Source organism: Ictalurus furcatus, chromosome 28 (genome assembly GCF_023375685.1).
Source record: "Ictalurus furcatus strain D&B chromosome 28, Billie_1.0, whole genome shotgun sequence".
NCBI classification, from domain to species: Eukaryota; Metazoa; Chordata; class Actinopteri; order Siluriformes; family Ictaluridae; genus Ictalurus; species Ictalurus furcatus.
In genome coordinates, this window is record NC_071282.1 from 15,469,878 (window position 1) to 15,485,382 (window position 15,505).

At 40.3% G+C, this 15,505-nt stretch overlaps 1 protein-coding gene across 1 annotated transcript in view; it reads left to right on the forward strand.

Annotated features, from left to right (window-relative positions):
• The first annotated feature begins 1,718 nt into the window (after window positions 1-1,718).
• The window catches only part of npr2 (natriuretic peptide receptor 2), a 48,331-nt gene continuing 34,544 nt past the window's right edge, over window positions 1,719-15,505 (forward strand). The window contains exons 1-4 of the mRNA XM_053617777.1: window positions 1,719-2,781; window positions 12,749-12,936; window positions 14,179-14,292; window positions 14,911-15,046. Coding sequence (XP_053473752.1) covers window positions 2,085-2,781; window positions 12,749-12,936; window positions 14,179-14,292; window positions 14,911-15,046 — 1,135 coding nt within the window. The 5' untranslated portion in view covers window positions 1,719-2,084. The remainder of the gene's footprint in view (window positions 2,782-12,748; window positions 12,937-14,178; window positions 14,293-14,910; window positions 15,047-15,505) is intronic.

A 15,505-nucleotide genomic window follows, 5' to 3' on the forward strand; every position in this document is an offset into this window, starting at 1 on the left:
AAAAATATATTTGAAGTATATTCTCATTGATTTTTTTTTTTTTTTTAGTACACCTGCATGACTAGGAACAGGAAATTGTTCAACCTTGACTTCCTGTTTCACAGGAGTATAAATAAACAGGCCAAATTCCCTTAGTCCTTCATAACAATGGGTAAGACCGAGGAATATAGCTGTGATGTGCGGCAAAAGGTTGTTGAGCTTCACAAATTGGGACGTGTCTATAAGAAAATAGCACAAGCATTGGAAATGCGCATTTCCACCATCGGGGCAATAATTAAGACATTCCAGTCAACTGGAAATGTTATGGATCAACCTGGAATTGGACGTGTGTCTATATCGTCTCAACGCACTGTGAAGAGGACGGTTCGAGTTGCCAAAAAATCTTCAAGGATCAAAGCTGGAGAATTGCAGAAGTGAGTTGCATCTTGGGGTCAGAAAGTCTCCAAAACTACAATCTGTAGTCACCTACATCACCACAAGTTGTTTGGAATGGTTTCAAGAAAAAAGCCTCTACTCTCATCCAAAAACAAACTCGGCGTCTTCAGTTTGCCAGACACTACTGGAACTACTTGATGTCCATGAGCGCAGGGTATTTTGGTGAATTTTTTTAACAAAAGGTTAAATAATAGACAATTTTTCACAGCCGCCTTTGCTCATATTTACCAAGGGTGCCAATATTAGTGGAGGGCACTGAAACCGTACTTCACTGGTGTAGGGAAATTTATACAAATACATGAGTGTTTTGTTCTAACAAAAGTGTAATAGCAATTTAACGTTGATCTGTGTGACTCCGCCATGTGAGTCCCTCAAAGTATGAACCATTACATACAAGACAGTTTGTTTTAATGTGTAAATCTGCATTCTGTTAATTATACATGTAATGCAGTTGCACTGTTTGAACACCAGACGTCCCAATCTGCTCAACCCATACAGCTCAAATATATAGAGAGCACACTTGTCACATGACCAGGTTCTTGCATGGAGCGTCTGCGCCGTAACCGGGAATCTTCTGCACTTCTGAAGTGACTGATTTTATGTTATGATGTTAAACAGCCACATTATAGATGTTAAAAAGACCTAATCAGTAGCTTTCAAACGACAACAGTTGTGTGACCGCGGTAACCTACAGTGCTTGAGAACCGTAGAGACCTCAGAAGACAAGCACTTTAGCCGACTTTGGAGCTCTATAGGTTAAAATGACGCCTCGGGTGCTACTACAGCATTTTTTTGAACCAATCAAATTTTCAGGAGGGGCGCACGGTGGCTTAGTGGTTAGCACGTTTGCCTCACACCCGCAGGGTCAGGGGTTTGATCCCTGTGGCTCTGTGTGTGCAGAGTTTGCATGTTCTCCCCGTGCTGCGGGGATTTCCTCCCCCAGTCCAAAGACATGCATGGTAGGTTGATTGGCATTTCTAAAGTATCCATAGAGTATGAATGGGTGTGTAAGTGTGTGTGTGATTGTGCCCTGTGATGAATTGGCACCCTGTCCAGGGTGTACCCTGCCTTCTGCCCGATGCTCCCTGGGATAGGCTCCAGGCTCCCTGTGACCCTGAGAAGACGGATGGAAATTTTCAGGAGAATTTATACATTTGTTTTTAAGACATGGTGAAGCTGTAGTGCATTTCGTTTACTAGAGTATACTAAAACCTCTGTTCATTGCCATTTTTGTTGAATGTAGTAAAGGCTTTAAACTTCACCTGACCGCCAGAGGGAGCTGTTGTAGTGGCTATAACAGGTTATTTACATGACGTGTAGGGGCCGAGCTGAGTGAGAGGAGGACTGCACTCATTTCAACTTGGCCACTTGGATGAATATCATCACAGAGAACGGAGGAGTCAAGAGGAAGGAGCAAAGCAGCAAGCGTCAAAACCACAACCAACTTCACATACCAACTTTTTTTAAGGACTCCTCAAATGGATCATCATCTCAGCTGTGTACAAGATTTCTGATTGCATATGATTTCGTAAAGAAACGTATAAACCTTTCACTTGGGATTTTTTTTTTAGAACACCTTGGAATTTTTTTTTTCTTTTTAAACTTCTGGTTGGATTTGTGCTGTCGTTATTTTTCTTCCCAGAGCCCGAATGGGACATAAAACGCATCTCGTGCATTGTTTCCTTGTCATATTTATTTGCTGCGTCCTGACTTGGTGCAGAACAGATGCAGGGAATAACATCACGGTGGCCGTGTTGCTCCCGGACAACATTAAATACCCGTGGGCATCTCCGCGCGTGCTGCCTGCGATACGCATGGCGCAAGAGAACATCCTGAAAAGCGGAGTGCTCGGAGCGCGCGGGATAGACCTGCTGAACTTCAGCGTGGAAGACTCCACGGGCTCGTGCTCCGAAAACAAAGCGCAGATCATCGCCGTGGATACGAAACTCTACCACAAACCGGACGCTTTCATCGGACCGGGCTGCGTGTACTCCGTGGCGTCAGTCGGGAGGTTCGCGTCCCACTGGAAGCTGCCGCTCATCACCGCCGGAGGACTCGCCTTCGGGTTCGATAACGAAGGCGAGTTCGGGACGATCTTCCGAACCGGACCCACCACCACCAAGCTGGGAGACTTCGTCAACGCGCTGCACGCGCAGTTTAACTGGACGCGGCGCGCGGTGATGATCTTCCACGACTTAAAGCAGGACGATCGGCCGCACTTCTTCCTCTCCGAGGGCATTTTCCTCAACCTGCGCAAAGAAAACATCACCGTGGAAGCTTTTCCCTACGAGGAGGACCACTCTAATTATAAAGACATCGTCACTTCTGTCAAGGAGAACGGAAGAAGTAAGTTTCATCCCTGTTTTATTGCGTTTAATTGACTCTTTAGCTCTCATCCAAAACCTACTAACCTGTACCAAGGCTCAGAAGAAAGGGTACTGAACTGAGGTGTACTGTCAGAAGAAAGGGTACTGAACTGATGTGCACTCTCAGAAGAAAGGGTACTGAACTGAGGTGCACTCTCAGAAGAAAGGGTACTGAACTGATGTGCACTCTCAGAAGAAAGGGTACTGAACTGAGGTGCACTCTCAGAAGAAAGGGTACTGAACTGTACTAATGTTTGTAACTGATGTGCACTCTCAGAAGAAAGGGTACTGAACTGAGGTGCACTCTCAGAAGAAAGGGTACTGAACTGAGGTGCACTCTCAGAATAAAGGGTACTGAACTGTACTAATGCTTGTCACTGAGGTGCACTCTCAGAAGAAAGGGTACTGAACTGTACTAATGTTTGTAACTGAGGTGCACTCTCAGAAGAAAGGGTACTGAACTGAGGTGCACTCTCAGAATAAAGGGTACTGAACTGTACTAATGCTTGTCACTGAGGTGCACTCTCAGAAGAAAGGGTACTGAACTGTACTAATGCTTGTAATTGAGGTGCACTCTCAGAAGAAAGGGTACTGAACTGTACTAATGTTTGTAACTGAGGTGCACTCTCAGAAGAAAGGGTACTGAACTGAGGTGCACTCTCAGAAGAAAGGGTACTGAATTGTACTAATGCTTGTCACTGAGGTGCACTCTCAGAAGAAAGGGTACTGAACTGATGTGCACTCTCAGAAGAAAGGGTACTGAACTGTACTAATGTTTGTAACTGAGGTGCACTCTCAAAAGAAAGGGTACTGAATTGTACTAATGCTTGTCACTGAGGTGCACTCTCAGAATAAAGGGTACTGAACTGATGTGCACTCTCAGAAGAAAGGGTACTGAACTGTACTAATGTTTGTAACTGATGTGCACTCTCAGAAGAAAGGGTACTGAACTGAGGTGCACTCTCAGAAGTAAGGGTACTGAACTGAGGTGCACTCTCAGAATAAAGGGTACTGAACTGTACTAATGCTTGTCACTGAGGTGCACTCTCAGAAGCAAGGGTACTGAACTGTACTAATGCTTGTCACTGAGGTGCACTGTCAGAAGAAAGGGTACTTAACTGATGTGCACTCTCAGAAGCAAGGGTACTGAACTGTACTAATGCTTGTCACTGAGGTGCACTCTCAGAAGAAAGGGTACTGAACTGATGTGCACTCTCAGAAGAAAGGGTACTGAACTGTACTAATGCTTGTAATTGAGGTGCACTCTCAGAAGAAAGGGTACTGAACTGTACTAATGTTTGTAACTGAGGTGCACTCTCAGAAGAAAGGGTACTGAACTGAGGTGCACTCTCAGAAGAAAGGGTACTGAATTGTACTAATGCTTGTCACTGAGGTGCACTCTCAGAAGAAAGGGTACTGAACTGATGTGCACTCTCAGAAGAAAGGGTACTGAACTGTACTAATGTTTGTAACTGAGGTGCACTCTCAGAAGAAAGGGTACTGAACTGAGGTGCACTCTCAAAAGAAAGGGTACTGAATTGTACTAATGCTTGTCACTGAGGTGCACTCTCAGAATAAAGGGTACTGAACTGATGTGCACTCTCAGAAGAAAGGGTACTGAACTGTACTAATGTTTGTAACTGATGTGCACTCTCAGAAGAAAGGGTACTGAACTGAGGTGCACTCTCAGAAGTAAGGGTACTGAACTGAGGTGCACTCTCAGAATAAAGGGTACTGAACTGTACTAATGCTTGTCACTGAGGTGCACTCTCAGAAGCAAGGGTACTGAACTGTACTAATGCTTGTCACTGAGGTGCACTGTCAGAAGAAAGGGTACTTAACTGATGTGCACTCTCAGAAGCAAGGGTACTGAACTGTACTAATGCTTGTCACTGAGGTGCACTCTCAGAAGAAAGGGTACTGAACTGATGTGCACTCTCAGAAGAAAGGGTACTGAACTGTACTAATGTTTGTAACTGTAAACCCTTAATTGTACCACTCCATTGACAAGTAAAGGTACAGTTTAGTACCCTTTTTTTGAGAGTATTGGACCTTAGTATGTAGAAGATAGGAGCTGCTTTCATTTGGGAAGAATGCTGTTAATGAATTAATTTTAAAGGTACAAAACGTACCACCTTGCTTGAAGGTATGCTTGATGGTACCACCCCAGTGAAGAGGAGTACTTCAAGGCTTTTTTTCTGAGAGTGCACCCTAAGGGCTTGTGTTTTCAGTATTTCTTTTTTTTTTTTTTTCTCGTTTTGGCATTAAAATATCTTATGCCACGTCTTATTTTCTTCTTGCTAAGAAACACAAACACATTTTGCTTTTATGATCAAATGTAGCTCAAATGCAGTTAAAAATGGCACGACTGAAGCAATATATTTTACAGTCATTTCTATAAAGCGGTAAGTGCATTACATCATCATTAGTACAATCATTATGCCGTTTTAAAATGTACCTTTCCATCAAATTTTAATACTAGAACTTAACCTCTGCTCAAGTACGTCTGTAATACTTTCGTTTCCTGGGAACGTGAATGTAATGAGCTGTTAAAACTTTAAAAAAAAAAATTTAAGATACAACAGTGGTCCTAAAGGTCGAATTAGTACCTTAAATAAACTTCATAGATGCTGTATTCACTTTCCCAGGTGAAACGTGTAATACTAAAGCTACAAAACACATACGCTTGAGAGTCAACTGTAAAATCTAGTACCTTTAGTTTGTTTAAAGTGATATTTTTAAGCGTATTACTCATACTGACATATTACTGCTTATGTTTCTCCCACTCGCTATCCACATCTCTCCACTCAATTACATTCAATTAGACCACAATGGGGCATTGTTTAGGGGCCACCAGAATTTTGGCTGCGTTCCACCCTCTGCGTCCCGCAGGAGTGTATTTTTGGGAGCGCTTTACAGATATGAGTTTCTCAGGAGATGACATGCTCAGTGTGGGATAGAACTGGTTAATTATTTTCGATGAAATGAAATAGAAAAGTTTAAACAGACAAAAAAAGTTTTATTTCCCTCCCCATTTTAGAATAATAATCAAGTCAACAAAACTCTGGAGGAACACAAATGGATCTATGGGTATTATGTTGTGATAAAAAAAAAAATCCAAAATAAATCAAAATAATTTAGTATTTTAGCATCTTCAATGTAGACGCGCTTTTTGTGTAGAATTTCCAGAAATGAATTCTTGGCGTTTTCTCAACCGAATTCTTGAGGAATCCCCCTGAGATGCTTTTTAAACGGTATCCACCTACGCCGGACACTTATCGGCTGCTTTTCGGAATATTCCGCTCCGAGTCATCCGTTTAAAACAAATCTATTTTTGTCAATAAAATGTTAGTTTTCTAATGAAAGAAACGAACACGTCGGCACGATTATATTTTTTGTCTACGACACAGATTTCAGACATTTAATCCCACACCTTCAGATCAAAAGATAAGTTGATCAGAAGGTGCAGGCTTATTAAGTCCTGTCTTAGTTCCCAGTTATTATTGGTGTGATTTTGCAGAAGTTATTTTTCATTCCAAAACAGATTTTCGTCACCTTTTGAACTTTCTTTCCATGGATTTAAAATGCACAGCTCAGTAATAGCACATTTTTAGATGGTTATCACTTTTTTGGGCCAAAGTCAAACCTTAATTACGCAGACATGCAAGAAACAACTTGCCGTTGTATATGTGAGAACGAATAGGAGGTACAAAAACACCCTAAAGCATAATGGTTTATTAAACCAGATTATTAGCTTAGCTATATTTTAAAGCATAGCTTAAACGCTTATTATCACCGGAGACCGGAGGTCCTAAATAAAAACTTTTTGATGCCACGTTCGTACACGTTTAGTAATAAATAGGAGCATAACACAATGCAAGATACTAATCTGTATCGGTATCTGTTTAGTACCCCAAATATTCTTATCTCTATCTGTATTTGGATTTAAACCTGTCAGCGTGGTGTTCTCATGATGTTCCTCGGCATCATCTCCATCACTCGAGTTCATAATTGGTCTTAAGTAGAGGTTTTTATATTTCTGCTCATGCAGTTATTATTTTTGTTTGTAGAATCAAACTAATAGCCTCATCATATAAACCCTGACCAGGCATGTACTAAGGATCACCACAGGTTCATGTTAATCAACATAGTCTTTATTTGAGCTTCATATCTGACAGCTTTTGCTTGCGACCTCATGGAAGTGAGAAACTCATGCTTGTGCAACGTTTTGGCTTTTTGTCATCCCTGTGATCCCAGTCCTGATGCGCACCTCTAGTTCTAGTCTCAGCCAGATGCCCTGTGAAACTTTCTGAAACAAAACAACAAATATTCCACCTCCTATTTGTATCCGTTTAGAACATATTGTTCATTTTGAATAATGTATTCATATATCTTTAGTATTAAAGAGGACTCTTTTTTTTTTTTTTTACTTTTACATTTATTCATTTGATAGATTGTTTTTTTTTTATCCATAAGTGAGACAGAATCCATTCAAAAGTGTAACATTTTTGATAACACCATAAATTACAATAAGTAAGGAATACTTCCATAATCACTTGCATGAAAGACTGGACATAGGAAACAAAACTCTCTACCTTCTAGACAGAAACGTTACTTTTTGGAGAAAATGCAATAAAAAAAAAAAATCGTCTTTTTTTGATGAAGGACACCAGAAATTCATCAAACTCCCCTGATCTCATTCGAAACTGGTTGATACTACACTTAGAAACCATTCGAGGTTCTATGCACAAGCCTAAATCAGGGAGGGTTCCAAGTAGAACCTCTTTAGGAAGCTAAGAGCATCGATCTATCTGAAGAACCGTTGAAGAACCTACTAATGTTTCTACTAGTGCTATCAGAAATCAGAAATTTTGTCCAATTTCATAGCAATGAAATTCGTAAGAAAAGCTATACATTGTAAATTCTTACAAATATGTATTTATGAGACCGTGCTGACTTAGCTTTAAGTACAGAGCATTTCAACCTCGTAAACTCCCAGGAAACATCACAGGGTTTTAAATTACATTGCCATTACTGCACACTTTTGCTAATATTTATACTGCGATTCAAGAATGCGAAAGAAATAAAACACAACAGAGCATGCAGGTATAGTAAAATAATCAGCGGCATGATGGTGTGATGAAACACGCTGAGTCACCGTTATCACCCCATAGTGTTTTATTCCTCTTACACAGCAGCGTTTTTTAATTTATTACAAAAACAATGCGGCATACTTTTTATCCATTCATAGTTACATGTTATGTTGAATGTACACGAGATTAGTTCATTTCTGTTATCACTTACATTGTCTAACCCTAACCCTAACCAGACTATCTTTTTCTTCTCTTGAACTTAATAAGACAAAAGAAAAAAAAAACAAAAAAACACAACTTGTGAAATTACTGAGAAATCACAACGTCCTCTGTTATGAAGACTTGTCGAAAAGCTTTAACCCGGACTGTTAGAAAGTGCTGACGCTGGAGACTCCTTCCTTAAACGTTTTTCCTTAAACAGAAAACTTTTCTATCAACAGGTATTTTTTTCCTCTGTGGATGAGTTGTTACTGTAGAAACGAGAACCTATTAGAACGAGTGCATTGATATAAACCGGCGATTATGAATTACAGCTATAATTACTGTCAGAGTTGCTGTCGCAGAAAATTCATCAACACCTGACCAATCGAGAACTCAACAGCGCTGTGGTATAATATTCTTGAAGATGAATGCTCTTTGTCCAGGATCCAATGTCAAAATTTGAATGATGCTGTATAATCCTGCTCTCAGTAGCACAAGCGTTTGATCCGACAGGTTAATAATGCTCTGGGATTCACTTCATTATATACAACACTTAAAAAATCTTTCACAGCAATTCCAATCCAGCATGTAGGCACGAGCTGTTCTCACTACCATGGCAACGTGCATCCATGTCAACCTCTTATAGCGTCCTCGTTTAACGTAAGATCGGTACGGCATGTCCGGCTGTCTCTCATCTTTATTACTGCACCATCTCATGGTCATTTTTCTTGGAAGTCTTACAGAAATACATGCGTTTCTGTGATTGTTGGAGGGGGGAAAGCAGCGGCATGTTTTTCAAAAGCCTACACTGATATGTCTATTTTTAACCTGAGAAATCTTCTACTGGTCCTGCTGCAGTGTGCTCATTATTATCAGTGCAAAGGCCAGCGTCTCTTCATGTGTCCGCTTAGAAAAAGATCATAGTCTATTATTGCAGTGATGTATGTATGTATTTATTTATTTATTTATTTTGACAGTGAGAGCCAACATGCACTGTATTCACTGGTTATTGTACCATTTCACATGATTTATTTTTTTTTTCTTAACATTTATAGGTATTTCCCAGATTGCAGCCTTTCAGATCACAAAATTCCCTTAGGGTCCATTCGATAAAATAACATTTTCATAAGACATATGGCAGAAATTCAGTTCTTTGAGATTTTTTATAGCCTCCAACTTGCTATTAAAAACAAAAACATGTGGTGATGCGTATTAGCAGTACAGCAAGCACTTACAGGAAATCCCAATAAAATCCAAATATTTTTAGAGCTTTTTGTGTGTTTCTTGTCGCTATAGAAGGTGTATACATAAGGTATCTTTTTTCAAAGAGAGTTTTGTAGATATTTTGCTTTATTCTAATTAAAAATGAACGCTCTTCATGCTAGTAGTTAGCCAGTACTTGCTGCTTGGTCGTTCAAGATTGTTCATTAATTTTAGGCCAAACATTCTGATATGATGACAAACAAAACAAAGGAGAAATAGGACATCTTTTCTTTCTCTCTCTCTCTCTCTCTCTCTCTCTCTCTCTCTCTCTCTATTTTTACTCCCAGAGAAGCTCTGAAGTAAGGAACCTATTGTATCTCTCAGTCTGTTCCTTGTAGCCTGTTTAAATGCCAAAACATACGCAATTAGCACAGCAGCGAGAGCAATGATAGCATCACCACAAAGTGGTGGTCTGATAATATTTAGTCAAGCGCTGAGCTGTGTTTCATAACAGCCCTATTGTGCCATGATTATTCTGGCTTTTAACTAGTCCATTTCAGAAACATGAACATTTTAAAGGGTTTTTTAAAAATTTTTTATGGCTAATTGCTTGCAGTTGTTGTAATGCTAAGGTCACTTTCTGCTCACTTCATAGCACCGATTAGCATAACAAATCCTGTGGCAATTACTAACTACCATTTCTTCCATGTCTCATATAGAAAATGGTTAAAAGTATTTAGTGTGTGTGTGTGTGTGTGTGTAAGTTGATATAAAGCTAGCTGAATTGAAGTGAAACTTTATTAGCTTGAATACAGTTTATTAACCAGGGTAGTCAAAACGATTTAAAACAAAAGTGAGACTTTTGTGAGAAAGTTTGTGCCCCCTTCAGAGAAAATGAAAAACAAACACATTTCATTTTTAGCAACAAGGCATATAGTGTGTTCGTTGTCCCAGAGATTCCTTCAGTAGCAAAAAAATAACCAGATAGTAGAAGAAAAAAAAAAATAGTGTTCAGAAGTTTGCTCTCTACATAAACACCCTGAAATGAACACCTCTGAATGACTTTTGGATCCTCTTAGCTGCAATATTTATCCATTACTACTGAGATCTGTGTTCTAACTGACCTTTGGCCCATTTGTTTAGAGATAGAAATGGTCATGGTCATGGCACAAATATTTTTGAAACTATATAGCTGAGCGGTTCGGGGGTTAAGGGTTTCGCTCTGGAGGTCTACAATGGTACTTTTGTGTTTAAACTCACTCAGCATCTGGTCATCCAGAGTCTTGAATGATTTAATCCTTTCTAGCAGTACACAAGCATTCGCCGGCGGAATGGAAATTGACGTATCGGACGTTTTCAATCAGTATAAATAAATGAATTATTTGATCACTGCAAGTCTGTTATAAGGTTAGTCAGGACACTGTTGGGTTTCTGTGTGTAGAGTATCGTGACTCTGTGCCCTGGTGAGCAGGGCGATGGGAAACGGGAGGGGTGTGACACATCCCTCAATAACTTTGGTACAGAGATCAAAACGGACAGCACAAAACACCGTATACAACTGCCACAATAAACGTATAACATTTAAACCTAGTAGGCTACGTAAAAAAAAGGAAAATCTCAGGGAAAATGGCAAAGCTCTGAGTGTCTACTTTCATGTGAGCCATTAACCACCACTGTGGAGTGTAACATCATAAATAGATTAAATGCTGGACCTCTGGTTTAAAAAAAAAAAATCGAACCCTAACTTGCCATTTTTATTAAAAACCTCAGAGAGCTGAACTTTTCTCACACAAATCCCATTGTAATGTTGCGTATAGAGTAATACTTAATGTTGTTGTAATGTTTCTGGGTCACGGCGAGGTAATGACTGTCAGGGCTTGTTCAGCTTTTCTGGTCTTGGCATTCCATTCATTTCTGTCTTCCGAAAACCGGCTTGACCCTGAAGCACATATTGTCACAGCTGTTTTTTCTCGCCTGCTGGTTTACCTTTGAGGACCAATGACTCACTGGAATGGTAATGCTTCCAGATATTTATGGCCATTTTGTGTTATTCTGGTTTTTTTTTTTTGTGGGGTTTTTTTTTTTTTGCCGTATTTAAACTGAAAATTACAGCAATGTAATTTATAATGGAATTTCTCATCATTGTATTGAATTAAACCCGCCCCAAAGATCATGCGATGTCAACACTGTATTCAAATTATAACAGAAGGCAAACTCTCGAGAGGCAACACTGTTTGAATGGTTTGCCTTAGAGAGAATTGGAAACATTTTGAAAGCAAATGTCAAGTAGTTGAATAAGAGAAGGTGTGAAGTGTAGCTGTGTTTTTTAGTTTCAGTGGGTGTGTATGTGTCTGCGTGCATGTCTGCATGTGAGTCCAACTGCACAGTCCAAGAATTCCATTAGGAAAGAGTCTCTCTCTCTTTCACTCTCTCTCTCACACAACAGACACACACACACACACACACACATACACACGCACAAACAGTGAACCTCAGCTTTTAAGCCTGAATGGCGCTGTGGGCATGTGTGTTTAATTGACAATAAGTGAACCATCTCCATTCATTCTTGCGAAGGTTTACCTTGCCTTTCTTTGTGAATTTATGTTGGTGGACGTCCAGGAGACAGCGGGACGTCTTGGCATGAGTCAGCCTGCATAGACTGGAGGCTTTCGGGTTTGAGTGGTGGACTGGGGCCCGACTTTTTTGCGCTAACATTTGAAGAAATGGCTGCAAACTGGGAGTCCAGCCCACTAATGGAAATAATGCCTATAAATCCGACAGCAGGGGGAAAAACAGTGTAGGCATGCATATGTGACCTGCTTCTTCGTTTTGAGTTGATTTTGACCCAGAAACCCATTTTGAGCTCTGTATGTAACTTTAAAGAGTCTTAGCTGGATGGTGATAATCCACATTAGGGTCGTACTTCAAATCTTAAATGAGATACGGCGGGGAAAACAGACGAAGGCGTAGGGTTGTGATCCTAAATACTTTTGCAGGTGGTGCATAGTGGTGAGAATGTTCAAAACGGGTGTGTTTGAATGAATACAATATCACGTAGTGCGCTTAGGTGAACTGTTTCGATATCCATATGCTATCGATGATTTCCTATCATTCCGTTTAAAAGCCAAATGTGTGCAGTGACATTTTCCAAAAGGCGTAAAGGCTACGTTCCATTCTGTTATGAAGCCTATGTAGGGCACTTGTACTATGTAGGGATCGAACACCTGATGAACAATCTGTGTCTCAATTCTTTAAAATGTTAAACTGAATATGTCCAAAGCTATCCACATTTTAATATCTATAAACACAGACTAAGTTCAAGTACTACACATACTAACATTACATTTTGAAATAGTTACTAAAAAGAAATGTAAGTAAAAAAAAAAAACTGCCGTAGGTAGTGCTAGAGTTCTGTGTCCTCTCTGTACAACGCTTCTCGTCTTCCCCCAGTCGTGTACATCTGCGGACCTCTTCAGACGTTCTTTAAAATCATGCACAGTTTTGAGGAGGAGGTGAAGAACCCAGAAGACTATGCCATCTTCTACCTGGATGCGTTTGGTGAAAGCATCAGTGATGATGTGCACCAGCCGTGGCAAAGCTCAGCTGTGCAGTGGAAGGATCCAGTCAAGCTCTTTCAGGTAAACCTGCAGAGATCTTAATATACATTTAACTTATAGAATAATTCATATAATATAATAACTTATCGGCGGATGTACAGTTAAATTTCTTTTTAGCTTGACTGCCTTGCTCAAGTCATACAAAATGGAAAGCGAACTTCTGGAAAATGTAGCTCAGCGTACTCAAATATGTGTCAAATTTCATAATATGCTAAACTATTTCACTGTGTGTGTGTGTGTGTGTGTGTGTGTTGGTGGTATTAAGAAAGAGGGAAGGAAATGAAAAGTAAAGAGAAAGAAAGAAAGCGGGAACGCGAGAGTACACAAATACAAGAACAGCGAAAGCGAGAAAAGAAAAAGAGAAAGGAAGCGAAATGAAGAGGAAGAGAAAGGAAAAGCGCGGGGAAAACGAGAACGGACGAATCAAACCGACAAAAGGAAGGTGGGAAGATGAATGAGAAGGAACGATAGAGGAAGACTGATCATGCAAGAGAAAGAAAGGACGAGAGAAGCGGACGGAAAATTGAAAAAAAAAAGGAAAAGAAAAAGGAAGGCAGACGCAAAGAGGGAAAGAGAACGTGGAAATGACGAAGATAGAGGGAAAGAAAGAAAAATGAAGAGAGCGAGAAAGACAGGATGGAGAGAAAAAGAAAAGGGTAGTCAGCAAGAAAAGTAAACAAATACAGTACATTGAGAAAAGAAGAAAAAAGGAGGAGAAAACGAATGAGAAAAAGCAAAGGAAGGAAGAAAGAAAGAAAAATACGGAGAGAGAGAGAAAGAAACGATGAAGAGAAAGAAAGAAAAGGCTAGTTAGCAAGAACAAACAAACAAATTCAGGAAAAATAAAAAAGAATGAATAAAGTAAAGGAGAAAGACAATCAGGAAAAGAAAGAAAGATCAAACAAGGCAGAGAAATAAGGATAGAGAAAACAGGAGAAAGGAGGAGACTGAGGAAAAGAAAGGAGGACGCTTAGAAAGAAACAATTACAGTTTAAAATTTATTACACCTCGTGTTTTTTTAACCATTCATAGTTATATTTAATGTTGTGGAAAGTCCTTGAGCCAAGTTAGTTCCCGCTGTCACTGCTCTGACTAATCGGATCGGACAATTCCACAGCAACGTGGTATAAACTGTTTAAAGTAGTGCTTTTTGTATCTGTTTCTACAATACTAATGTATTTTTGACTCTTCTGGAACGTTCCCAAAGTTCATATCGCTGGTGTTCGTTTTTTTATTTAACTTCAGCTGTCTTTCCTTTTCTAGTCGGTATTCGTTATAACGTACCGGGAGCCAGACAATCCAGAGTACACAGCTTTCCGCACCGAACTCCACAAGAGAACAACGCAGGACTTTAACATTCAGTTGGAACCGTCTTTGGTAAGCACGCTTGATCTTTCAATTCCCTGGTTAATCGGAACAGCACTAAATAAACAATGAAACAAATATGAGCGCCGTTTCATGTCGTTTCACTTTTCATGGTTTCAAGGTCACTCGGTGACCTTGAAATTGCCAGGAAGCCATTCAGGATAAACAGAATCAATGAGAAGTTCAGTCCAAGTCTAGTCATGTGAAGGCCGTTGGAGGTCCGGCGTGTTTTCTGTAGCTCTCAGTGAAGCGTGCTGCTCTTTATCCAGCCGCCGCATGCAGTTGCTGATCAGATATGACACCTACAAACCGTGGAAACAAGAGTCTGGCTTCCTCGTGTCAGGCTCATTTTCCGGAATCAGCTGTGCTCAGGGATAAATATAGCAGACAAAGCGGCTGAAACCCAAGAACTGTTCATACTGAAAATATGGCCTCAAGGCATGCAAATACCAAAAAAAAAAAAAAACCCATCCAACCTTGCATTTGAGAATGAAGCTATTCAGGATATCTTTATAACTTGACACCATCCTTCAAATCATTACTTTATACTTATAATATTGACATGGCATGCAAAATCGGAATGTAAGACTGATTTTTGTTGTTGTTGATGTTTTTTCCTCCCTGTTTCAGATGGATTTCATTGCCGGGTGTTTCCATGACGGCTTTACGCTCTATGCGAAGGCCCTGAGTGAGGCTTTAGCAGATGGAGTGTCTCAGAACGATGGTGTCGGTGTCATCGCGAGGATGCAGAACCGCAGGATCTGGGGTACGTCCGGCTTCGATTACTCTGCACAGACTTGAAATGTCATGTTTTAACTGAGCGATTGCTCTCTAGATGCAAACAAGTGTAGAGAGAGGCTCTATGTAGAGAGGACTGTGATTGAGATGTGAGAGCCCGTCCCGGCCAGCATCAACAAACGTGCCGAAAATGTGTTTCTAATTCGCAGCCCATCTGCCGAAACTTGTCATAGGAACAGAGTTGAGACATGAACTTTCTCCGACTTGCTTCGTGCCAAAAGCGTACCGAGCCAGGCACAACACAGAGTACAGGGTCAGGCTGGAGAGATAGCTTAGTGGTTGTATTTCCTGTCAAGAATCAGCATCTCAGAGCAGAAAAAGTCCATTAAAGGAACAATTCAACGTTCATGTGCTAGTTACTGATGCGTTTTGCCAGCTTATTTGGACAGATGAAGGCTTAACAGAACAGAATGTAAACCGACATGCC